This window comes from Chrysemys picta, chromosome 8, assembly GCF_011386835.1.
Source record: "Chrysemys picta bellii isolate R12L10 chromosome 8, ASM1138683v2, whole genome shotgun sequence".
In the NCBI taxonomy this organism is placed as follows: Eukaryota; Metazoa; Chordata; order Testudines; family Emydidae; genus Chrysemys; species Chrysemys picta.
In genome coordinates, this window is record NC_088798.1 from 58,548,475 (window position 1) to 58,574,517 (window position 26,043).

Here is a 26,043-nt window from a genome sequence, read left to right on the forward strand (position 1 = left end):
GTCCCTATAAAATCGGGACATCTGGTCACCCTAATCACTGTCCACCTGCTGCCAGCCTTGAATAAGCAACACTAGAAGAAACAGGCATCCAGCATCGGCCCTCTGCTCAAACTGAATTATTGCTTTTAAATAGGATTGCATGCCTCAGCCGCCCATCTGTCTACTTTCCCTACAAATATCTCTGAGCTGTCTTCCCCGCTGCTCTTTATGCATGGACCACTCACCTCAAGCCAATACCCTCTCCACCTTCAAATCCTTTCTCAAGGGCCATTACGATTGGGATGCCGGTAGGGAATTGCCAGCTGATAATGCAATGGGGATTGCCAATCTAAATAAAACAGGTATCTTATAGTAATTAAAAATATCTCTAAGTGCCTTAATGTTGCCAAACTGTGCTCAGAGCTAATCTACGTAACCATTGACACCTCCTCATCTATTATTGGGAGTGGACTACATCCACCCTGATTGAATTGGCCCTGTCAACACTGGTTCTCCACTTGCGAAGTAACTCTCTGCTCTCCATGTGTCAGTATATAATGCCTGCATCTGTAACTTTCACTCTATGCATCCGAAGAAGTGAGGTTTTTACCCACAAAAGCTTATGCCCAAATAAATCTGTTAGTCTCTAAGGTGCCACCAGACTCCTTGTTGTTTACGTAACCATTGTTACCTTTGTCACCTTCTCCCATCCCCTCCTTTTGTTGGTTATATTCACTTGTAGTGTCTTATCTTAAAACAGGCTGGGCTCTCTTTGGGGCAGGGACCACATCTTTCCATGTTCATACAGTCCCTAACACAACCCTGGCACATTGACCATGATGCAAATACATCATAATAATAACACAATAGTATCCAACTGAGACTGCGGGGGGAATATAGATAGGCATAAGACCTACTCAGGGGATCGTCAATTAACACAAATGGTGAGGACGACACTGGCTTCATGTCTCACTTGAGAGATGGCATTTTCAGAACCACAGTGCCCTCTTGCTTAAGTTCAAAGGCAGCAGGAAGAGCACCACCCAGTGGAAGTTCACACAATGCTGCCAAACCAATAGCCACCAAGTGGCCCGACCTCATCAGGGACTGGTTGGAATGAGGGTGTGCTATACGTTGCCTATGCTCTGGTATCAAGGGGTGAGGAACACAAGAGCTGCTTTGTGCTGAATGAGTGCTTTGTGGTGGTGATAAATTGAGCACAGTGGGAATCAGTGTATAGAACCACACAGCTGTAGGGCTGGAAGGGATCTCAAGAGGTCATCTAGTCCAGTCCCGTGTGCTGAGGCAGGACCAAGTATACCTAGATCATTCCTGACAGGTGTTTGTCCAACCTGTTCTTAAAAGCCTCCATTGGTGAATTCCACAGCCTCCCATGGAAGCCTATTCCAGTACCTAATAATCCTTGTTAGCATGTTTTTTTCTAATATCTAACCTAAATCTCCCTTGATGAAGATTAAGTCCATGACTTGTCCTACTTTCTGTGGACCTGAGCAACAACTGATCACCATCCTTTCTATAACAGGCCTCAACATCTGAAGACTGTTGTCATGTCTCTCCTCTGTCTTCTTTTTTCAAGACTAAACTTGCCCAGTTTTTTTAACCTTTCCTCAAAAGTCAGGTTTTCTATGCCTTTTATCACTTTTGTTCTCCTCTGGACTCTCTCCAACGTGTCCTCATTTTTCTTAAAGTGTGGTCCCCAGAACTGGACACAGTTCTCCAGCTGAGGCCTTACCACTGTCAAGGAGGCGGGACAATTATTTCCCATGCCTTACATACAACACTCCTGTTAATATACCCCAGAATTGCTTTAGCCATTTTTGCAACTGCATCACATTGTTGACTCATATTCAATTAGTGATCCACTATAACTCCCAGATCCCGTCCAGCAGTACTACCGCCCATTTTGTAGTTGTGCATTTGACTTTTTCTTTCTAAGTGCAGTCCTGTGCACTTATCTTTATTGAATTTCATCTTTTTGATTTCAGACCAATTCTCCAATTGGTCAAAGTTATTTTGCATTCTAAATCAAGATATACCATGGCCCAGGTTGGATACATTACAGCTTTCCCATCTCCGCCAGTTAGCAGGAAACTTCCAGCCACTACGTACGCCAGTTCTGGACACTGATCCCACTGGATGCTGTTGACACAGTGGTTAAAATGTTGGCAGCCTGTCTCCACTAGTGCTCCCACTGTTGAGCTGCACTGCTGCCAATGCACTGGTGAGAGAATGAGAAAATCACGGCTGTTGTAAAATGGTGACACTTCCCTCCCTCACAGGTGCTCGGGTGGTGTGTGTGTGCTGCTTCATTAGTTTTGCAAAGAGCTTTGAGAACTGGATGGAAGCATGTGGCAAAAATACTGTTCTAAAGTTCCTGTCGTTAAACAGTTAAACTGTGCTTTAATCTAGGCGCAAGCAACACTGGGACCACCAGGAAGTTGTCTTCCCCTGGAGTGGTTTTAAAATGAGAGAAAACACCTTTTCTTGAGGCAAGAGAGCTGGTTTGGAATAAAGAAGCACTGGCCTGAACTTTCCCTGCATGTGACCACAATGTTTGGACTAAGAACCCGCTGCTCTGCCACGCCACCCCATCTGAGGTCTGCTCTTCCCTGCTATGCCCTGTCTTCTGCTTCAGCTATGGGGACGAGTCTATGATGGAGAGGTCTCAGAAGGACAGGCAGACCTGCTGCGCTGTTTAGAGTCTTCACCTCTCCCTGCCCTGGCCTTCCCTTGAGTCAACACTTGCCATGTGCAGTGGCTGGCTCTGACCTCAGGGTAGGGCATGGGGAGCAAGTTTGGAGCCTAAACAACTTTGAGGCTCTGTCCCCAGGTGCCTTATGCATATACCCCTTCCCCAGGGTCTTTCTAGGAGGTAGAACAGGGGTTCTCAACCTTTTACTTTCTGAGCGCCCCTCACCCCACATGCTATAAAAACTCCAAGGCCCACAACAACTGTTTTTCTGCATATCCAATAGATTAAAAGCCAGGGCCAGTGACGGCATTATAGGGTTGCCAACTTTCTAATTGCACAAAACTGAACACCCTTTCCCCGCCCCCTTCCCTGAGGCCCCACCCCTTCTCTGAGGCCCTGACCCCACTGACTCCAGCCCCCCACCCTCACTCATTTTTACCAGGCTGGCTCAGGGGGTTGAGGTGCAGGCTCTGGAGTGGAGCCAGAAATGAGGAATTCAGGGTGCGGAAGAGGGCTCCAGCTGGGACAGAGGGTTTGGGTACAGGTGGGGGTCTGAGAGGGAGTTAGGGTGCAGGAGGAGGTTCCGACCTGGGGCAGGGGTTTTGTGGTGTGGACTCTGGCTGGGCAGCGCTTACCTCAGGTGGCTTCTGGTTGGCAGCAGGCTCCCTGCCTGCCCTGGCTCTGTGCTGCTTCTGGAAGCTGCCACCGTGTCTGGCCTCTAGGTGGAGGTGCGGACAGGTGGCTCTGCGCGGTGCCCACGCCCGCAGGCGCCATCCCTGCATTCCCATTGGCCGCAGTTCCAGGCCCAGGGGAGCTGCGGAGGCAGTGCTCAGGGCGGGGGGCAGCACATGGAGCTTCCCTGATCACACCTGCGCTTAGGGGCTGTAGGGACATGCCGGTTGCTGCCGGGAGCTGTGTGGAGCCAGGGAGCCTGCCTTAGCACTGCTGTGCTGCAACTGGACTTTTAATGGCCACCCGGTCAGTGGTGCTGACCACAGCCACCAGGGTCCCTTTTCAACTGGGTGTTCTGGTCAAATACCAGATGTCTGGTAACTCTACAGCAGTGGGTCTCAAACTTTTTTACTGGAGACCCCTTTCACATCGCAAGCTCTGAGTGCGACCCCTCTAATGAATTAAACACACTTTTTAATATATTTAACACCATTATAAATGCTGGAGGCAAGTGGAGTTTGGGATGGAAGTTGACATCTCGCGACCCCCCATGTAATGACCTCACGACCCCCTGCACTAGGACATTAGAGGGTGGCAAGCAGGGCAATTGCCCAGGGCCCCAAGCCATAGGGGATCCCGCAATTAAGTTGCTCATGCTTCAGCTTTCTTCCCCACGCCCCAGCGAGTCTAACGCGGGCCCCGCTCTCTGGTTTATTTTGACGGAGCCCCAGCAACCTGCTCGCGTTCCCCCTGGGACCCCTGGTTGAGAACTGCTGAGTTAGCATATATGCAAAGTATTGCCCCTCCCCCCCAAGTTAAGTCAGTTTCTCTCCTCCTTGCTGACCCAGGTCAAAAGGCAGGGTCGGGAAACTGGGGCAGGGGCCATGGCGCTGCAAGGTGGGGACAGCAGCAGAGCAGGGGCCGGTGTAGCGGCAGTAGCAAAACGGGAGGGTTGTGTTTCGTGTCGTTACACCTGCTGCCCAGAGCCGGGGGTGCGGAGGCAGGGCTGGGTGGGATCCAGTCTCGGCACGAGGCAGGGCGCTCAGCGGGGGCGGCGCAGCCCGGCAGGAGGGATCCCCGGAGAGGGGCGGGCGCTCCCGGGCCGCGGAGGCGGGGTCGGGACTGAGCTGCCGGCAGTCCTTGTTGGAGGCGCTCGGGGCGGTGTTCACTCCCCGGAAGCCAGCGCAGGCTGCGCGGCGCGGAAGAGCATGACGGCGCCGCTGGCGGGGCTGCTTCGGCTGCAGCGCGGCAGGTCTGAGCTCGGTTCCCCTTCCAGCGGCCCCGGGGCAGCCCCCTCTTCCCGCCGTGCGCCGCCCCGCCGGCTTCCCGCACCCTCGGCTGCCCGCGACCCCGGTCCTGCACCGCCCCGGCCGCGCTCCCCAACTGTGCCCTGCACCGCCTGTGCTCCCTTGGAGCCCCAGCTCTGCTCACTCCCGCCCCTTCCTGAGCTCCCAGCCGCAGTCCCCCCCTGAAGTTCCACCTCTCTGGGCTCACGCCTCCCATCCCGTGCAGAGAGCGGGACGGTGCTGGGGTTTTCCTGCCGGGAGGGAGGGGCTGGGGGGGATAGTGCTGCCAACTCTTGCAACAGGTGGTTTGTTTTTAAAGGCGTTTAGCTCCTTGGGATCTCGGGATTAGGTGAGAAATAACAGTTTTGCGCCTTTTCCCGTTAAAGTAAGTTTCTAGCTCTCCTGGTTGTGGAGAAAAGCCTGAAAACAGGGCCTGAGAACCCCTAAAGGCTCTGAACCCAGGAGGCAAATAAAAACACCCTGCCCCAATTTTTATAGGTGCATATATATAATCTCATGCTTTTTGAGTGCTTGAGGTTTGGCAGTACTGCTGCTATTGCAGTGACAGGGTTACAAAGAAAATCTAGGAGTAGGCACATGGGAGACTTTGACACTGAGCAGAGGGCAGCCTCTTCTCCTCCAGCAGAGAAATCTCAGGTAACCCCAGGCAGCCTTGTCTTAGGGACAAAAGGTGTTAAGAAATGGCAGTGGTTAGATTTCACCACCTGCACCATACTTAGCTCAAATCAGGGTGGTGGCGGCTTATTATTTAGATTGTACCTAGGGCAGCCTCATTGTGCTAGGCACTGTACAAATATATAATAACCAAGAACAGTCCCTGCCCTGGAGGTCTAAGTACTATTGGATCCAGTGTTATTGGAGTCTTTCATCAGCAGTAAACTTTTCTCCCACTTTGTTTTTAAAATTAAGAGTAATGCAAGTTCAACCACTTTATGGAGAGGTTATAGGCAATCTCCTATGTACAGTCAGCAGTCTTTGCTGTATAAAGTACTTTCAATATCTTTTATAACCAAAATGCTTTATGAAATGCAGCTGCTTCTGGGGTGGGAAGGTGGCAACACAGCACAGTATAACACTAGTGCTTACTCTTTTGTTGCAGGAGCAGTGCTTCAGGTAAACAGCTTCTGGGATTGTCCTCCCTGAACAATGACATCCTATCGCAGTCCTGCCGGAACTATCGAGCAGTGCTGTGCACTGAGCTGACAAAGCCATTGATTATTAGGAACCTCCCATCCCCTTCTCTGCAGCCCCATGAGGTACTGTGATTGAGATGTGCAGAATTGCTGATTATTTCAAATAATCTAATATCCCTTAGCTGGCAAAACCACCTACATCCCTGTGTCTCAGGCTCACAGCCTTGAAGTCCTGTGCTAGTCCTCTTGGTTTCTTTTCCCTACATCAATGCTATTGGTAAATCCTGCTGGCTTTTCCTCTTAGACATCTCCAAGATCTGCTCTTCCTCTTCACCATCCGCCCACCCCTGATTTGTGCCCTGATCATTTCTCACTTCTACTACAGCACCCTCCTCCTCACTTAGTCTCCCTCACTCTCTCCTCACTGTCACCCACAATCCAAAATCCATTTCCCGTCCCGGTCTTGGTCTGTCTTGACCGTTTACATTGCAAGCTCTTCAAAACAGGGACTGTTCGTGCAGTGCCTAGCACAACAGAGCCTCTAGATTCTGCTGCAGTAATAATACAACAATCTTTTCATCGTTAGAGCTCAACACACTTTACAAAGGAGTCAGTATCATTATCTCCCTTTTACATATGAGGAAACTGAGGCACATAGAGGTGAAATTGATTTGCCCAAAGTCACCCAGCAGACTAGTGGCAGAGCCAGGATTAGAATGCAGAGCCCCTGAGTCCCAGTCTAGAGCTCCAGCCACTAGGCCACACTTCCTTCCTAAATAATAAGAGCTTTAGAGATGAAGGGTGTGTGCAGATTAGAAAGGAGAAGAATTCAGTAAGAAAGAGGATGGTTTGGGACTTTAAAACAACCACTGGATCAAAGGCTGAGTGACTTTAGTTAAGTCCCTTCCCGTCTGAGTCTCAGGTTCCCTGTCTATAATATGGTGGCAATCCATACCTCACAGAGCTGGTGAGAGGCTTATTTCATGGTTGTACTGCACTTTGATCAAGGAAAGCCCAAGTGCTAATTATTATTGTATCAGCACTAGGATCAGGTAAAATAAGGTGAAAATCCATAGTCCAATGCTTAGTGCTCGTGTGTACACAAATAATGTATTCTGTGAAGGCACAGAGAAGCCGATTGAAATGAACAGCTGATAACAAAACGGTGACAATCAGGGTCCAGACACCCCAGTATCAATTGATTGTATAGAATATTATTGTACTATAAAAGTGTATTAAGTGAGGTATCCTATAAGAACTGGTGACACACTGGTCATGAATAGCATTGCGTGATGTGTAGGGATGGTGTGTAAACAGTTATGTATATGCGCTGGAAATGTGTTCCTAAAAATCTGTTCTGGGGGCAGACTTGATAAACAAGTTGTCCTAGACAAAGGAAAGTTGTTTTGCTTGTTTGCCTGTGGAATGTATTCAGAGGAATACATTTCAAAGGTTTATTGGACTATAAAAAGGAGACAACTCCTTAGTTATCCATCACTTAGCCAGAGGGGCTAGAGATGTAGTAGCTTGATGTAAGTGAGAAAGCTGTTTAGGCAAATATTGTGGCTTGCTATAGTTAAGTCTTGGATGCTAAAAAGCATGTTTTATTTTATTTTGCTTGTAACCATTTTCTGTTTAGCTTTACTCTGTATTGCTTACATTCTTTATTAATAAACGTATTCTTAGTTTTTACTATAAACCATCTCAGTGCTGTGTATTGAAGTGGAGCATGAGTCCGAACAGGCTGGCGTGTACGCTGTCTCTTTGGAGGCAGTAAACGTAATAATTTCAGTGGGAGTCCAGTGAGAGGGACTGGACACAACAGAGACGTCTCTGGGGAACTTGGGAACTGGGGTTCTCTGGATGTTCCCTGCAAGGCCAGGTTAAGATTGTCAGTCTCAAAGAGTTTGCTGGTGAAGTTGACGGATGCTTGTGGCAAGGTGCTGATGTCCAGTCCAAGCTCCAGCAAAGCTGTCTTGCTGAGGCAGAAGTAGCACAGTGACTGACAGTTCTGGGTGCGCTGAGGAGCGTGTCAAAGAAATAAGCCTGTTAAAAGAATAGTAAAGTAGTACATAATAGAAAAGTATCCTGAGATAGTAACTGCTGTTCAGTGGATACTATCTTCCACCAAAACACTGGGGGCCAACTCCTCCACTGGTGTAAATCTGCATAGCTCCAATAAAATCAGTGGAACTATCCTGGTTTATACCAGCTGAGGATCTGGTCTGTGCCTCAGAAAACATGGGAGTCTTTTGAGGGAGGGATGGGCCAGTGGGTTGGGTTCTGGCCTGGTACTAGAAGGACTGCGATTTGATTTCCTGCTCTGCCACAGACATCCTGTGTGGCCTTGGATAAGTCACTCAGCTTCTTTGTGCCTCAAGTCCCCATCTGTATAATGGGGATAATAGCCTTGCCCTTCCTCCCAGGGGTGTTGTGAGGAGAAACACATGAAGGATTGTGATGTGCTCAGATACCGTGGTAATGGGGACTATGGAAGTATCTGGGAAAGGGGAGAGCTGTTTTAAAATGCCAGTGCAGTGAAGTCATCTGTTTAAAATGTTTCTATTGCTTGAAAGGTTCCATTCTCTCTTGCAGGTCAGGGTTGGCGTCCATTACTGTGGAGTAAATTTTGCGGATATCTTGGCCTGTAAGGGTCTGTACCAGGAGAAGCATTGTCTTCCATTCACTCCTGGTAAGTAGGAGTCTGTCTGATCTGTGTTTAATTCTGAGTGAATTTAGTGCTGGGGACAGATTGACAGCGCAGGGGAATAAAGCTATCCAGCTATGGAATAGGTGCAGCATAGCCTTTGATGAATTAACACCAATTGGGGTGGTGTTTTTGTGTGTCATGAACACCCTATCCATTAGGAACCAGGCTGAGACCTCCTCACTCATTTAATATAGGCAACTGAAGAGCCAGAAGATGGAAACAAATTGTGTACCTTTCTGACCTTGACTGGAGTCAGACCAACAGCCTTGTGGTGGATGTCTTCATGTCCTACTGGCTAATTATAAGGAATAAAATATTTAAATATGTTTTCCCAGACATTCCCAGGCACAAGGGGATTGGGATGGACTTCCCATTCTTAACACTCACTATTCCTTTGTCCTTCCACAAAGAGAATGGCCCACAGTAAGTGGGATGTGTATTCGCCCAAGTGCTGCCTCCTTGTGGCGATCCGTTTCTTGTTTTTGTATACTGTCATGCTGCTCTGGGGAAACGCTCTGTGTATCCCTGCCTCCAACACAGTGCTTAATATGTGCCAGGGCTGCATCAGTTATGAATGTAAAAAATGTGCTTGAGCCCCAGCACCTAATTGCTTGAGCCCAGCACCTCTTTCATTACAAATTAAGCTCTGCCACAACTTTATGGTTAACCACATCCAGCTAACACATGTTTTGCATCTATCACCTTTAAGCCAGGTTTAGATCATATAAATTTAAATGTGCTCATTCTACCCTGATGGATTTTCCTAGCATAGACAAGACCTCACTATGGCCACCAGTCTCGTATCACCTCCTACATAAGTTATACAGAGCTTTGTATTTTCAAAGCGCTGGGCAAAGCTTAACTAATTAATCCTCATGATGATGCTGGATGAGAGGTTGGTAAGTATAATGAAACGCACTTTACAGATAGCCTCTGTGTGTCTCACCCTGTCCATGTGCCTTGCCCAAGGTTGCTTGGCAACTCAAAGGCAGAACTGGGGTTAGAACTCAGTAATTCATAGCACCCACCAATGCAGTCCAGGTTACTATGCTGCCCTTTAAAGCAGTGGCTCCCAACCTTTCCAGACTACTGTACCCCTTTCAGGAGTCTGATTTGTCTTGCCTACCCCCAAGTTTCACCTTACTTAAAAAATACTTACTTGCAAAATCAGACATAAAAATACAAAAGTGTCACAGCACCCTGTTACTGAAAACTTGCTGACTTTCTCATTTTTTACCATATAATTATAAAATCCATTGGAATAGAAATATTGTACTTACATTTCAGTGTATAGTATATAGAGCAGTATAAACAAGTCGTTATATGAACTTTTAATTTGTACTGACTTCGCTAGTGCTTTTTATGTAACCTGTTGTAAAACTAGGCAAATATCTAGATGAGTTGATGTACCCCCTAGAAAACCCCAGCGTACAGAGGCATAGGCGCCGACTTCTGCTCCTCCCAGGGCTGGCTCCAGCATTTCTGCCGCCCCAAGCGTGCAAAAAAAAAAAAAAAAAAAGCCACGAGCAGCGGCGGCAATTGGGGGGGGGGGGGAGCCGTGATCAGCGGCGGCAGTTCAGCGACAGGTCCTTCGCTCCTAGAGGGAGTGAGGGACCTGCCATCCCCAAATTGCCGCAGGTGCTGCCCCTCTCCCTTGGCCGCCCCAAGCACCTGCTTGTTAAGCTGGTGCCTGGAGCTGGCCCTGGCTCCTGCCAGTGGGTGCTTGACCCGCCTCTGTCTCCACTCCACTCCTTCCCCCAAGTCCCCACCCTGTCTCTTCCCACCCCTGCTCTGCCTCCACCCCACCCCCATTCCACCCCCTTCCCCAAATCCCCGCCCCACCTCTTCCCCGCCTCCTCCTTTGAGCGCGCTGTGTCCCCGCTCCTCCCTCTCCCTCCCAGAGCACCGCCAAACAGCTGTTTGGCAGCAGGCAGAAGTGCTGGGAGAGAGGGGGAGGAGCTGGAACGCGGCACGCTCAAGGGAGGAGGTGGGGGGAGCTTGGCTGCCGGTGGGTGCAGAGCACCCGCTAATTTTTCCCCGTGGGTGTTCCAGCCCTGCAGCACCCACACAATCGGTGCCTATGCCCAGAGGTACACGTACCCCTGGTTGAGAACCACTGCTTTAAATATTATGTCTGCAGGGATCATTCTGTATAGTGTGTGTGTGGCTTTCTCCACGCTTGACATTCTAGGCATATGCCCTCCTCTTGCTGAATTCCTCCTGCCCCCAACCACCGAACCTCCTGTTCTTGTAGCAGTGAACATACAGCACCTCTGCTGTGTTTGTTTGCTGCACTAAAACCTTCAGGCTTGAATATCTCCTTCAGCCCTTGCCAGCCTGGGAGCTGACAGTCCCACTGGTGCCATAAGAACCCCTCTGAAGACAGACAGCCACGTAGCTTTTACTTTATGATGATTTTAGAAAAGTCCTTACTTCTACTCTCCTTCCATCCATTTGAATCCAGTACTGTTTTATCAGTCTGTGTTCCCACAGTGCCACCTTCTGGCCTCCTAGCAGCTTGCTTCTAAAATCTTCTCTAATGCAGCCTTCAAATGCTGGCTGTATCCCATATGTTGTATGCAAACCTGTGCCATCATGGATTATCTGGTGATTGGTAATCTGGCAAATACGGTCATTTTCAGAGTTAAAAATCAAAGAGCAGCTGGACTCTGATCATCTTTGGAGAGACATGGTGGGTGAGGTCATATCTTTGATTGGACCGACTTCTGTTGGGGAGAGAGACAAGCCTCCAAGCTTACACAGAGCTCTCCTTTGACATTTCAGTCTTTTCCAAGCACTGCACTATCTTTGCCAGCCAATGGGAGTAGAGCTGCCTGCATCTGCCACACGAGGCTAACGCTAACGTTAGCTGAACTCACTATCTCTCTGCTCTCCCCACCCCAGTCCAGAGCTAGAGTAGGTGAGAGCCCTAGATCCCATCTGCAGAGGACAGTGCTGAGTGCAGCGGCCTGGTTCAGTGTTTGTGGGATGTGCATGTCTTTTTCCTGCTTTAGGAATGGAGTTTTCAGGGATGGTGATGGAGACTGGAGCGGAGGTCAGCACAGTGCAGGCGGTAAGTGAGATGTAGTGGTGCTGGGGTTAGGAACAGATTCCCAGTTGATCGGGGAGTATTGAGGTTGCAGTGTGGGGCTACTGTTTAAGCCATCTGCACTATAGCATCTGTGAAGTTGTGAGCTCTGCTTGATGGGTTGGAGGTGTGTGCAGGAAGGTGGTAGTATTGCAAGTCCCATCAGAGAGAGGAATAAGGATCTGGAAAAAGAAGCAAAGGTGGGAAGGGCGGGTCGGGGGGTGGGGGGGGGGAGGTGTCTGATTAATGCAATTGCTGCCTGAACTGTTATCAGATTTAGTTTGTGCTGCTCGGGTCCTTTGTGGGAAAGAAGGAAAATCAAAGACTGAATCTAAAGAAAGGGGTGAGGTCAAGTGATTGTTCTCCTCCTAACACCTATCCACTGGTGATTTTCCGGCAGGGAGACAGGGTAATTGGTGTGACTGGCACGAGTGCAATGGCTGAGGAGTGTGTAACTGATCAGAAGGTAACTACAATTTAAATATAAATTTGTCTTCCATTATTGCAAAAGGTTTTATGTCTCATGTTGTTTAGTTTTTGGCTCCTGTGAGATCTTCCAGTCTGTGCCTTTCTTTTTGATGTTTGTTCTCCTGCCTTCATTGCCATGGGCTGGGGTTTGCTTTGGAGAATCCTTGAAAACACGGAAAGGGCTGAAAAGAAAAATTGCATTAAAACTTATTTGGATGAAATTAATGGTTTCACATAGTGTAATGTTTAGGACAGTTTGACAACATGCTTCTGTATCATGTTCAAAGTGCTCACTAAAGCTGTTGGAAAAGACAGAATTTCATCCTCTATCACTCTACAGGATTAAGAGCGTGGCTCTGTCTATCTCCTCATGTAGATGCTGTGGCCAATCCCAGAAGGTGTTTCCTATGAAGAAGCTGCGGCATTGCCTGTGTCTTATGGCACAGCCATTTTGGCCCTGGAACATAGAGCACGCACGCAGCCAGGGTAAGTGATCAGAGGAGTCCAAAGCATGACATGTGTCCAGCAGTAATGATACTTAGCCCTTGCAGAGTGCACTTCATTTGCAAAAAATCAAACATCATATCTCATAAGTAGAGCTGATTGCAATATTTTCAACAAAATGTTTTGCTCGTTGGAATATACTGTTTTGTCAAAGTCTAAATGTTTCATGGAGACCTATTGATTTTGATGGAAAAGCTTCTGAGGTCCAGGGTGGTCTCTCTGCTCCCTTCTAGAGAGAGCGCCACCCCCAGATCTGAAAACCTGACCTTTCCAATACAAAAAGACATTTTGACATAATTCCATTTAATAAAAACACTTGAAGGGTTTTTGCTTGTGTTCTGTATTGGAACGAAAACAAATTTCAAAGTCTGGAAGGTTGTCACGAAACAGAATTGTTCTCCAGCCAGCTATACTCATAACATCTAATCTCCCATATTAGGCACACATCAAAATAATGTCGAGGCACTCAGTAAACTTGTTAAGTATTATCATTGCCGCTTTGTAGATGGGGAAACAAAGACATAGAGGAGGTCTTGTGGCCAAGGTCATGCCGTATGTTAGTGATGAAGCTGGGAATCTCATCCAGGTATTCCTGGTTTCTAAACTCTGCTTGGATCACTAGATCAGGCTGTCTCTTTGTCCTGGGGGGAGTGAGGCTGCTCTGTTTCCCTGGCCCCTGATTCACAATGAGTTTGACAAGAGTGTAGTGGAAATTAATGGGCATTGTTTGTATGGGTGAAGATGTGTGTTTCGTTAAGTATCACTGTCCACACCGACAGTGAGAACCACAAAGCAAACCAGAACGGGATGACAGCTTTCAGAGTGGTAGCCGTGTTAGTCTGTATCAGCAAAAAGAACGAGGAGTACTTGTGACACGTTAGAGACTAACACATTTATTTGGGCATAAACTTTTGTGGGCTAATCCGATGAAGTGGGTTTTAGCCCATGAAAGCTTATGCCCAGATGCATTTGTTAGTCTCTAAGGTGCCACAAGTACTCCTCGTTCTTTTTGCAGAACTGGATGCTGAATCCACCATGAGGACATGTGAAGCAACGCTCCTGAAAAAAAGAAAAGACTCAGATCTGCATCCATTAGTATTTTATGGGAAAACACTAGGATAGAATAATAGCTGCTAGGGATGGAAATGACCTGTTTTGACAGACAGCCCATCTCCCTCCCCCTCCCAGCTAGGGCAGATCTATTCTTTACAGTATATTTTCCAGTCCTTTGTCTAGTTTTTTAAATGTCCCAAGTGATGACACGTCTGCTGCTTCCCTCGGGAGATTCTGCTGCTGTCTGGTTTCATGGAGTGTGCTCAGTGGAGGGCTCGCTATGCTAGGCTTTGAGTCCCAGTCTGTGTTTCAGGGTTTTGTCTGTGGTGGCTGATTATAAGGGCAGTGATGCATAGTTCAGTAGTGGAGGGGAGACCCTTCTAGGCTGACATGAGACATGCTGGAGAGGCTTGGTGGTCTGGGAGTATGGAGGTCTGAGGGGTCCTGGATTCATATAGCGGGAAATCCGTCACAGATATTGATACCTTTACATTTATGGAGAAATGATAGTTTCAAGGTTAACACTGTACTGGGACTTTGGGTGTGTGTGTGTGTGTGTGTGTGTGTCAGTCTTTTCTCTGCCACAGACTGATTGTGCCACCTTTGGCAAGTTACTTAATCTTTGTCCCTCCGTTTCCCCCTCTGTAAAATGGGGCTCATTCCCTACTTCAGAGGGATATCCTATAAAAATAATAATATTGACTGATGTATGGGAGGTGCTCAGATACTATGGTGATGGGGTACCCAGACAGAAGATGGTCACCTTGAAAAGGCAATACACTAGTCGACAAACTGTGTATGTGTTACTTTAAAATTGTTCAACGCTCATAGCCTGCATGAGGGGTGCTTTTATAAATTCAAAGTACACAAACGCATTGATAGCTTTTCAACAATTTAAAATTACATATTTAAAAAAACATTTTATACCCTTGTGATGCTCTTGGCAAAAAGGTGAACCTGCTGAACAGAGTGATTCTTATAAGCCCCAGAAAACACTGCATATTGCTGTGAAATAACTGGTAGGGTTGTGCTGTATCCCAGGCAGGCAAATTGTGTCCAAGTTCAACCTGTTGTTTAGCTGAAAATTAGCCTTGCTGCTCAATACCCGTGCATGCCATGCATTGCTCTGCTAATTTATCCTAAGACAACAGCTCTCCTTTTGGATAAGTAGGCTTGTACTGTTACAGGCAAGTCTTAAGGGAAACATTGGTCCCTTTGGGAGCAAAGGAGCCTGTTTGGGAATTTTTTTACTGCTGGATTGGGATATGGAAGGGCAGCAAGTGACCTGCAGAGATTTTAGGGTGTGTATGTGGAATAGTGGGTTTGCCTTTCCAGCAGTTGAATTATAATGCTTTAACCCCCCTGGACAATCTCAGAGCTCTTTACAAACATGTTTGAATTAGGCCTCCAAACGCCCCTGTGAGGCACATGAGCATCGCTGGCATTTTACAGATGAAGGGAACAAAGCCAGAGAGAGAACTGACTTGCCCACATTGACACAGGAAGTCTGTGGCAGAGTGAAGAACAGCATCCAGAGCCAACTTTTGTGCCTTAACAGAAAAAAGTCCTCTCCCCGCAGTGTAGGTAACTACATTTCTGCCCCAACTCCGCAAACATCGCTGTTACACCTGATCTGGAGTAAATGTATATCTACTCGTACAGTCATTGAAAACCAGCAGATATTCTCTTATCAGATCACTTCACTTTGGAATGTAAAAGATTCATACTTGACGGGGGATAGGGTGACTAGTTTCACCCGGGTATGAATTGGTGTTTGGGAAAAGTCAAGCTCCCCTTACTCATGCCTTTGGGAAAGATTCTGGGAAAGAGAATACCATTTAAGATGGGGAAAATTCTTACTATTGAAATGGATCATGGGATAATCAATTGCTGGAGTCTTTTTAAGCTGATCAAGGAGATCTTTCATCTTCAAAAGAAACAGAAAACTGTAAATTGTTTGCAGGCAGGCATGCAATGCGATGCTTTTCTGTTGTGGAGGGAAGCTCTGTTTATTTCAGTCTCTCTGTCTCTGTCTTAGGGAAATGGTTTTAGTGACAGCAGCCGCTGGGGCCACGGGGCTTGCTGCTATCGATGTAGCCGCTAATGTTCTCAAGGCAAAGGTATTTCCCTTTTTCAAATGAATCTATATTCTACATGTCCCACTGTGGTAATGACTGTGCCTTTTATAATACGCTCCATCTGAGCATTCAAAGACCTTTCCAAACACTAATGAATTACATTTCACAAAGTAGGCAAGTATTATTCTCCATTTTCAAGATGTGCATACTAAAGGACATGGAGGTTGGGAGTTGCCCAAGGTGTGTCAATGAATTATCGGCAGAGCAGGGAATAGAACCCAGGAGATTTTACACACTCACTCACTCACTCACTCACTCACTTTCCCCTCGTGAAATACCTGCCTTCCCTGTGCTCCTGCTATGGGCTCCGTTGTGGATCCCCATCATTTATCTTGATTCTTTCCAGTGCAGAATGGAGCTCTTATCCAAGTGGGAGATAGAGGGAATGTTTTCAAAGGTGCCCAAGTGACTTAGGCTCCTGAGTCCCATTTAAAAAAGTGATTTAGGTGCTTATGAGCCTAATTCTTTTTGAGAGTCAATGGGCTCCTAAGCCACTAGGTGCATTTGAACATTTCAGCCTTTAGATTCGAACCAATGTAGATCTAAGGGAAAATAGTGTTTGATGTTTATGGGAATAAGAGATGGATTTCTTCCAACCATCACAGTATAAATCAGTTAGGAAATAGTGTGCCGCTAGGGTTTTTGACAGAGAGGCTACTTTTTTTTTGTTTTTTATAAGTAGAACACCCCACAGTAAAAAGAACTGCACAAAGTGACAAGGCAGAAATAACTCCAGTTCAAATGGTTTGCTGTGCGTGATAGAGCTCCCACAAAGCACAGAGTCTGACTGGAGAAATCTGGAGCAAGTAATTCAGCGGCTGGTAGGATTTCACTCAGAGGGGAGACTATTATGCTGCTAGGGATGTAAAACTCCTGGAATGCGCTGGGGTATATTAAAAATCCAGTGGCACATTTGGTAAGAGTACTAGGCTTAAACCCAGACCAGAGACCAGCTTGGGTAAATGCAGTCTCTCTAAGGCCTGGTCTACACTGCGGGGGGATCGATATAAGTTATACAACTTCAGCTATGTGAATAATGTAGCTGAAGTCGACGTACTTAGATTGACTTACCATGGTGTCTTCACCACGGTGAGTCAACTGCTGCCAGGGCCAGCTCTAGGCACCAGCCCTCCAAGCATGTGCTTGGGGCGGCACTTTCTAAGAGGCGGCACTCCAGCCCCCCTTTTTTATTTATTTTTTTCGCTTGGGGCGGCATTGCCGGGAGCCGGCCCTGGCCCAGCCACTTGCCCTGTCAGCGCAAGCTGGGATCCGTGCCCCCTGCCCAGCCCAGCGGCGCCCTGTACAGCCCACTCGGGAAACACCGCACTGCCCTGGGGAGACTCGGCGTGGCAGAAGGACCCCATCTCCCTCCCTGCATCCCGGGCCCCACTTCCCCCCCCCCCCCCCCCCAGCTCCTCACACACTCCGGGAGCCCCTCTCGTGGCTGCTGCAGCCCGGGCTGCGGCGGCAGTGAGAAGGGCTCCCAGAGTGTGTGAGGAGCATGGAGGGAAAGAAGCGGAGTCCCCTGGAGCCGAGCCCAGGCTGCGGCGGCGAGAGGGGCTCCCAGAGTCAGGGCTGTCCCGGGGGGGGGGGGGGGGGGGGGGCGGCATGTGGGGCAATTTGCCCCGGGCCCCGCAGGGGCCCCCATGAGTATGTCCAAGGCTCCCCCCGTCTTCCCCCATCCCCTGGCGTCTCAGCCGGTAAGGGGGAGGGGCTGCAAGCTGCGGCCGAGCGGCGGAACTCAGGCCCTGCTGGAGACACCAGGCGGCCGCAGCGATGTTTGGGAGAGGGGTAAACAGCATGGTAAGGGGCCGGGGCACCCCTGACCCCATCCCCCACAGCCCTGACCCCCAGCTCCGAGCCCAGCCCCTCTGAGCCGGGCACCCCCTGACCCCATCCCCCAGCTCTGAACCCAGCCCCTCTGAGCCGGACACCCCCCAACCTCATCCCCCTCACAGCCCAGCCCCCCCAGCTCTGAGCCCAGCCCCTCTGAGCCGGGCAGCCCCCCAACCTCATCCCCCTCACAGCCCTGACCACCAGCTCTGAGCCCAGCCCCTCTGAGCTGGGCACCCCCCCCCGAGCCCAGCCCCCCTAGCCCTGACCCCCGGCTCCGAGCCCAGCCCCTCTGAGCCGGACACCCCACAACCCCATCACTCCACAGCCGTGAGGCCAGCCCCTGTGAGCCGGGCACTCCCCAACCCAGAGCCCAGCTCCCCACCCAGCCCTGGGCAACAGCAGCACCACCCCCAGGCAGCGACAGCCCATTGGCACCAACCATCACCATCATCCAGCAACAGCCCATTATGTAATTGCAAATGTATACATACCATTAAAGCATTTAATGTTTTTAAATAATGTATTTAGTGAATTTTCAAATTATTACAAATTAATTTTTGAATGTATTTCACTAGTTATTTTTTACATTTCCAAATACATGTTACTATAGTATTGCAACTTTTTTTTTATGGAAGGGGCCCCCGAAATTGTTTTGCCCCAGGCCCCTTAAATTCTCTGGGTGAGGAGCCGGGGAGGGAGGGAAGCGGGGTCCCCTGGAGCCGAGCCCGGGCTGCAGTGGTGGCGAGAGGGGCTCCGGAGTGTGTGAAGAGGTGAGCGGCCGGCTGGGCTCCTCAGTGCTGAGCAGGTAGCCCTGCAGCCGGAGATCCTCGCCTTCCCACTCGCCAGGGCTGGGCCAGGGCGCGGTGAGGCTGAAGAGCGGCAGGTCCGGGGGGCTCTCCAGGTCCTCGGCTGCCAGCATGTCAGGGGTGAGGGTGGTGAGCATGAACTGATCCACCTTGGCCACCAGCAGCGCCGCGAAGCCCAGGGAGGGGGCCGTGTTCTCCACGATGCCCTGCAGTCGCACCGCCACCTGGAAGTACTCCCGCTCCGCGCTGCCCAGCAGCTCCACCCGCATGGGGACAGACCTAGAGCCGGCCCTGACTGCTGCTGCTCCCTGGTTGACCCCACCTGCGCCTCAGTACAGGAGTCGACGGGAGAGTGCTCGGGGATCAATTTATCGCGTCTAGACTAGACGCGATAAATCAACCCCCGCTGGATCGATCGCTGCCCGCCGATCCGGGTAGTGTAGACATACCCTAAATTTCCCTGCAGTTTCAATTGCAGCTGGGATTGGTCTTCTCTTTCTGCCTTAAGTTGTTATGTAGTACTGCTGTGTGTTGTTCAACAGCTGCTGCGTTCCATCCCAGTGGTGGCTGTTCTTCAGTGAATGGTACAGTGATATAGATACTGTTTTTGTATAGCATTTTAAATTTGTAAAGAATTTTTGGAGACGTTGACATAGAAGATACATTACTATAGAGCTTTTATTTAAGTTGTTGGTACTGTAATAATTATGGTAACATGCTAAGGCACCTAGTGTATCACTCTGAGCAGAGATGCCTTTATTATTTTTGTTTTATTTTATTTTATTTGTATTATCATAGTGCCTAGGAGCCTCAGACCCCATTGTGCGAGGCGCTATACAAACACAGAACAAAAAGACAGTCCCTGCCTCGACGAGCTCACGCTCTTTTCCACCATGAAAAATCAGACTGTAACACTGGCTCCTCCTTTGTTTTCAGGTGATAGCAGCAGCTGGAAGTGATCACAAATGCAACCTGGCCCTGCAGAAGGGTGCAGCCCACAGCGTGAATTACACCCAAGGGAGCCTAAAGGAGGAGGTGAAGAAGCTTACAGATAACAAAGGGGTCAATGTAGTTCTTGACGCTGTTGGAGGGGACATCTTCAAGGAGGCGTTACATAGGTGAGTTGAAATACGATTCCAGTCGCGTTCTGAGTGACGTGCATTACGGGTGTGAAATGTGTGGTCTCCTGGTACCCTCCCCCTGCATGCTTCAGAAATATCCAGTTGAAACTTCAAGGGACTGTAGGGAGCCACCAGAATGAAATTCTGCAAACTGGAGTTTGGGCATAACACCCATGCTCGCTCTTTACTGACCACAGATATTTAGGGCCTTGATTTTTTCACATGTACTTAGAAAGAGGGGTGCCATCTAGTGCCATGCTGGGGCGTTGGTTCAGTACTGACTGGGAGAAAGTGTCTCTGATTAATTAGCAGAACCAGTTCATGCAGAGCCAGTTTCCCTAGGAGGCCCCATGCAAGTACTAGCTAGAGCTGAGGTTCTGAAACTTAATAAAGAGATAATTTTGTGAATAACCCTCACTGGCAATCGCAGCATGTACCTGTGTCAACTATAGTAACTGCTCACCTGGAAAAGTAACAGTAGGAAAATATTTAATGTGTTTTCACCTGTCCTTAATGTGATGTAAAAGGTAGAAACAACATGGACCAGTCAGCATCATGTGACCAGCCAGCTGTCTGCAGGGCACCAGCAAGTGCTCAAACTTGGAAACAGTTGGCCCAGATGCTCCCCTTTTAGTTGACAAATTTTGATGAGATCCTACCTGCAGATGGTGCAGTGGCAAAGTTCTCTCTTCACTGAGCTAACACCCTAGTATTCAGTTTGAGACAGTGTTTCATTAAGGACCAAACTTTGGTCCCACTGAAGAAAAGGCAACCCCCCACCCTTTCCCCAGTGCAATCACGATTTTACCTTATGCTTGCTCTTCCTCGTTAAATACATCTCCTTTCCCTCTCCCTTGCAGTTTGGCTTGGGAGGGCAGGATTGTGGTGGTGGGTTTTGCTGGAGGAGCAATCCCCTCTGTCCCAGCCAACCTGCTGCTTCTGAAGAATGTGTCTGCCTTGGGAGTGTTCTGGGGTCGATACCGGGAAGAGGACTTTCCTGTTTTTTCGTCATCCCTCTCCTCTGCTCTTTGGTACTGCCAGGAAAGACGGATCCAACCTCATGTGGGAGCGGTCTTCAACCTGGAAGAGGTAAAGTGCTGCCCAAGATGCCACTCATTGGCAGGATTCACAGTTCTCTGAGAGAGGCTGAATAGAAGGAAGAAGCTGTCTAATCTGGTGGGCTGCTATCAGCACTCCCTGGGGGATGGGAAGGCCCAAAGCTTGAGCCCCTGTACAAGGGTGCTGGAACAATTTGTATAGTGGGGGTGCTGAGAGCCATTGAACCCAACTGTAAACCCTGTTTGTAATGGAAATCATTTCAAGCCAGGGGAGGCAGCCACCCTCTCTCACCCCCCAGCACTGCTCGTTCCAGCACCTATGCCCCTGTACTTCTTAGGGAGGGAGAAATATGAGTTACAACTAGGAAACATGTGGGTTTGATCTGTGCCTCAGAACTAACTCTAAACTCCAGTATCCGCCAAGAACCTGTCATCACTACAGGAAGTAAATGCTGCTGTTGATTAAATTAAAACCTTGACATGCGTATTTTCATAAACTGTGATGACCTTATGCAATGTTGAGCTCTCAGGATTGCTTTGTTTACAGTTAAGTTTTGTGTCTGAGTGAATTTTGTGGGAGGTGAATTCTCTCTGATTTGTACAAAAAACCTTCCAGTTTCAAACACAGCACAGAACCATGGTTCTTTAAGAAATCCCCCCCCCCCTTTTTTTTTTTTTGCCTCCTTCATTCCAGTGTTATTGGCTTTAAATGTCTCCAATATGTATGATGATTATTTAGTATTTATGTTTTGGAAGTGCCAGGTTGGGCCCCCCTTGCGCTAGCCATGGTACAGAGCTGTAAAAATAACAGCTCCTTTCACAACGACCTTACAATTTAAGAGGCAGTAATACAATGGGGTAAAGGGTGTTTTTTTTTTTAAGGTGATTTGGGGGAATGCAGCTATGTCTTAATTTACATCTTTCACTCTGGGAGCCATTAGATCAGTGGTTCTCAACTTGGGGTCTGGGGCCCCTGGGGGGCCACTAGCAGGTTTCCGGGGGGTCCTCCAACCATGGTCAGCGTTAGACTCGCCAGGGCCCAGGGCAGAAAGCCGAAGCCTCGCCGCATAGGGCTGAAGCCCGGGGCCATGAGCCCCGTTACCTGGGGCTGAAGCTGGAGCCTGAGCAATGTAGCTTCACGGGGGCTCCTGTGGCGTGGAGCCCCAGGCAATTGCCCTGCTTGCTACCCCCTAACTCCAGCCCTGGCTTTTATATGCAGAAAACCAGTTATTGTGGCACAGGTGGGCCATGGAGTTTTTATAGCATGCTGAGGGGGCCTCAGAAGGAAAAAGGTTGAGAACCCCTGCATTTCAGTTCCTGGATAATGGAAGTGCCATGAGATGGTCAGCTCTTGTGTTATTTCAGCGTCATAAATGGATCCCTGAGGCAAAAAGCCCACAAAGAGCAAATTCCAATACAAATACTGAGCTGTTTGGTCCTGCAGAACAAACTGCACTGCAGTGATGACTTGCTCAGGTCACCCAGACCTGTGAGCCACTCGGTCACCGCTCTGCCTCAGCAAGAGTGAGCTTTGCTGCTGCTAAGTCATGTATCAGCTCCTTGGCATGCCAGCTTGTCTGCCTTGCCAGCAAACTCTTCAGGACTCTGCCAGTCCAAACCTTGTTTTGCTGGTCAATCGGTGAGCCTCAGTTTCCCAGAGACATCCTTCGACACTGTTCAGTCCCTCTCATAGAAGTTGTTAAGTTCACTGCCTCCAGAGAGACAGAGCATACAGCAGCCTGTTAGATTAGCTGAAGATTTAAACTTCACTTCATTACACAGCACTGAGATGGTTTTGTAATAAAACAAGAATAAGTTTATTAACAAAAAACAAAGGTTTAAATGATTTCAAGTAAGAGGGAAAGAAACATGAAAAGTTACGAACAAAACACACTTTCTAGTGACTAAAACTTAACTTCAGCAAGTTACAATCTTTTGCAAAGCAGGTTTCTCACCTACAGTCAGTTCCCAGAGACTTCAGCTCCCTCAGTTGTGGGATCTGCCTTTCCTCAGACATCAAGAGTTCTGGCCTCTTGTGTCCCTCAGGTGATGGATGCCAAAATTTTTTACTGTTTCGGCTTATATTTTCCAAAGTCCATTGTCTCTGTGTCAAGAGGCAGGAAGGCTTCCTAGGGATACAGCCTCCATCCACTGCCCTGATTGTTAAGTAGTCATCTCTCCCATTTGCTAGTTTGGCTTTGTTTACCTTCCATGTGAATATACTTCCATTGTTTCTGGCCTCGTCTTGCTCAATTTACACTGGTGACAGAGTCAAGCGGCTGAAACAACATTCCTTTGTCTAGGACAGGCTGGGCTTATGCAGTGTTTCCCAGCCACATTCTACGAACATATTTCCAGCACTGATTCTTTAATTCTTTATACACTGCCTGTACATACACCACGCAATATTATTAGTGACCAGTATGTTATAAGTTTGTGTATGATACCTTACATGACACCTCTTAGATATAGATTATGACAACAGTGTGTTGGAGCAATGAGTGTGTCAGGCCTGATGTGAGTTACGGTGTAGGGGGTCCTCTGCCAGTTGGCATTGAGGGGCTCCTTGGATCATGACTACCACCTATTGTACTTTAGAGTAACAATCTGATTGCATTTAAATTCCACTATTCATTGCGTCACACACACATAATTACATCTCAAACCTAAAGAGAACGTTAGCCACCTAAACCAGACATCTGCACCTCATAGATGATGGGTCAGTGGCAACAAGACTGACAAGGAAATTCTGGGAAATGCTACTGGCAATAACAATCTCTGATATTTTCAGTGTCAGACTTTGCAGAGACCCATCTGAGTAACATTGTTATGAGCTGATAAGAAAGCACCACGTACCCTGAGGGACATTCTGGCCAAACTCCTTAGCATGATGAAGGAAACTGGTACTGACTCTATTTTCACCTTGCAGTAGTTGAAAATGGCTGATAGAAATAGGCTGAAGATAGAGAAATTAACCCACCCAGTAAAGGATTAAGCCTTTGAGTGTCTCTAATACTACCCCATTGGGAGTGGGTAGGGAAATTTGATCACTGTGAATTTCCATTTTTTTGTGGATAATGATTTTAATTGAGGTATGCAGGTGGGTAAAGAGGTGCATGGTTCTCTGGTTGTGACCAAAAGCACCCCTCTATTCACATGCTTCACACCCTTGTAATAATCTTTGTACAAAATATGCCTTTTGAGGTATCACTGGAAAACTAATAACTCACTGGTCAATATTATCATGGTGAAATGTATGTAGCAACATTCTATGTAAAGTAATGACATCCCCCTGTATGACATTATTAGCACATGTTCACTCCCACACAGCCTAGGCAACTGTTGGTCTGTCCTAAACAAAGGAATGTGTATTTACCTCAGTTTACAGATAAGTAGTAAACAGAGTCCTCGAGTCAGTAAGAGGGGGGGGAAATGCCAGGCCACAAAGCAAATTTGCACTTCAGCAAACACAGGAGAGGAGAAAAAAGGCATGGATCCTCCTTCACCACCAGCTTCTATGTCACCTTCTTTACTGCATGAATAAACTTTACTTTGAAGGGTAACTTTCTGAAAACTCTGCTTCAAAGGTTCACTGGATTATACAAGAAAGGGACAGAGAACCCCACAATATCTGTCTTTCACTTAAGAAGACAAAGGCCCCAGCACCTCTGGGCTTTGGAGATTGATCCTGACCAAGGAAACGGTCAGTTCCCATCTTGCTGGAAGGAGCGGTGTGTGTATGAGAGGCCATTTTGAACAAAGCCTTGAACCGAAAATTGCTAGATTAGGTTTTAAATGTTTAGCTGCGATTTCACTTTTATTTGCCTGTACCCATTTCTAACTTCATCTCTCATACTTGAATTCATTTAAAGTCCTATCTTCTTTTGTTAACAAACTTGTTTTATTTTTTAAGCTAAACCCATCCAGTGCTGTGTTTAAACAGAACTGTTCTGTAACTCCAGTTAAAGTAGCAAATTGTTGAATATTGACTCTTTTTACAGGAGCAGCGAATCTTAATATCTGGACTGTCCAGGAGAGGGCTGGACAGTGCAGAACACAGTTTTGTGGGGAAACTCAGGACTGGTAGTGTGTTGGGGTCACCCTGCAGGTAGTAACCAAGGCTGGTGGAAGCCAGAGTGTGACCGATGTGTTGCTGACAGGCTCCTGGGGTCAGAGCTGCTTGGCCAGGGCTGCAGCTATACACAGACATTCAGGGTGTGACTTGCATGCTGTTTGTGGGCAGCACAGGTTGGGAGCTACAACAGCAAAACATCATGAGGCAACCAAGGTTGTAGGGCAGCTGCTGACACAGCCCCTCGCTGGCCTGGATTGCATTCCAGAATGTGACAGTGGTAAAGTCACTGTCAGATTTTTAAAGTGTTCCAACCCTGGCCTCTAAAACTGCTCCTGGAATCCTTGTGCAAAATTGTTTTTCCTGCATGCACAAATCCAAGTTTTCATGTGCCCCAAATCTTTATACACACACAAAGTCGCAGGGCGATTTTTAAAGGCCACTCCTAAAAATTTGGCCAAATACATCTGCCCTCTAGAAATTACTGTAGAGAATGCACATTAAGGTGCCTACAGTAGCAACGAATACTTGCAGGAGAGAGAGAGTGTGCGTGTGTGTGTGTGTTTGTGTGTGTGTGTGTGTACATACATGTATATGCCCTTTCGTATAAACAACTGAGGTTTTGTGCTTGCAGGTGAATGAAGCCTTTAGCCGTGTAACCCAGCGCAAGTCAACAGGAAAGGTCATCATCTCAATTAAATAAATCAGCCTGTTTCCTCAGGACACAGCCCCTGCTGCTGTTGGACTAATCAGCAGAATCACCCTTCTGGCTTATGGATTCAGACAGCCAAGTTGCATTTACCCTATGATTTCTTGCATGATTTGTCTACCACCACCATTAATGTAGAGGGCTCTGGGCTCCTGCTTAGGGTTAGATGACATGATGATATAAATACTTGTGCCCATTGCTAGCATTGGTGGAGTTGCACTGGCGCTAGACAAACAGTGCCAGGAGTCCTAGGGGAGACAAGCTTTCACTGTGACGGAAAGAGGGAGAATAGATGCAGAGCAGTGCAATTAATACAAATGTAAACCAGACTCTCTTTAAAGGAATCACCACTGAGAAATCTCCTTAAGTCTCCCACTGTAAGCAGCATGTGCTCTGTATAATATACCTATAACATCCTTGTGTCCCTAGAGCAGGGCTTCTCAGACTCTTTTTCCATAGTGTGGTTCACCTTTTAACAGAGTGTTTATGATGGGGATGCCTCCCCCTTCCGCTGGCAGTTGTGCAGACCCCTCTTCTCACATTTATGGTTGCACAGACTGCTTCCTTTCCATTGGTGATGACCTAGTATCTTAGGGTATGTCTACATTGCAGTCAGACACCTGCGGCTGGCCCATGCCAGCTGACTCAGGCTCATAGGGCTGTTCAGTTGCGGTGT

The 26,043-nt window shown here is 48.0% G+C and overlaps 1 protein-coding gene across 1 annotated transcript; it reads left to right on the forward strand.

Annotated features, from left to right (window-relative positions):
- Nucleotides 1-4,462: 4,462 nt before the first annotated feature.
- On the forward strand, nucleotides 4,463-25,499 carry LOC101936558 (quinone oxidoreductase-like protein 2). Its single transcript, XM_005304264.5, has 10 exons — nucleotides 4,463-4,616; nucleotides 5,771-5,927; nucleotides 8,400-8,496; nucleotides 11,529-11,587; nucleotides 12,003-12,068; nucleotides 12,447-12,556; nucleotides 15,666-15,747; nucleotides 19,344-19,525; nucleotides 20,389-20,617; nucleotides 25,293-25,499. Exons 1-10 carry the CDS (start codon nucleotides 4,573-4,575, stop codon nucleotides 25,359-25,361), a joined length of 1,095 nt encoding a protein of 364 aa, XP_005304321.1. The 5' UTR covers nucleotides 4,463-4,572; the 3' UTR covers nucleotides 25,362-25,499.
- Nucleotides 25,500-26,043: the final 544 nt, after the last annotated feature.

What these genes read in the sequence shown, in the direction of transcription:
- LOC101936558 (XM_005304264.5), top strand. Translation starts at nt 4,573, where the DNA reads ATGACGGCGCCGCTGGCGGGGCTGCTTCGGCTGCAGCGCGGCAG. An exon ending in TTCAAGGAGGCGTTACATAG is followed by an intron (nt 19,526 to 20,388) that starts GTGAGTTGAAAT and finishes TCTCCCTTGCAG; the next exon opens with TTTGGCTTGGGAGGGCAGGA. An exon ending in CGGTCTTCAACCTGGAAGAG is followed by an intron (nt 20,618 to 25,292) that starts GTAAAGTGCTGC and finishes TTGTGCTTGCAG; the next exon opens with GTGAATGAAGCCTTTAGCCG.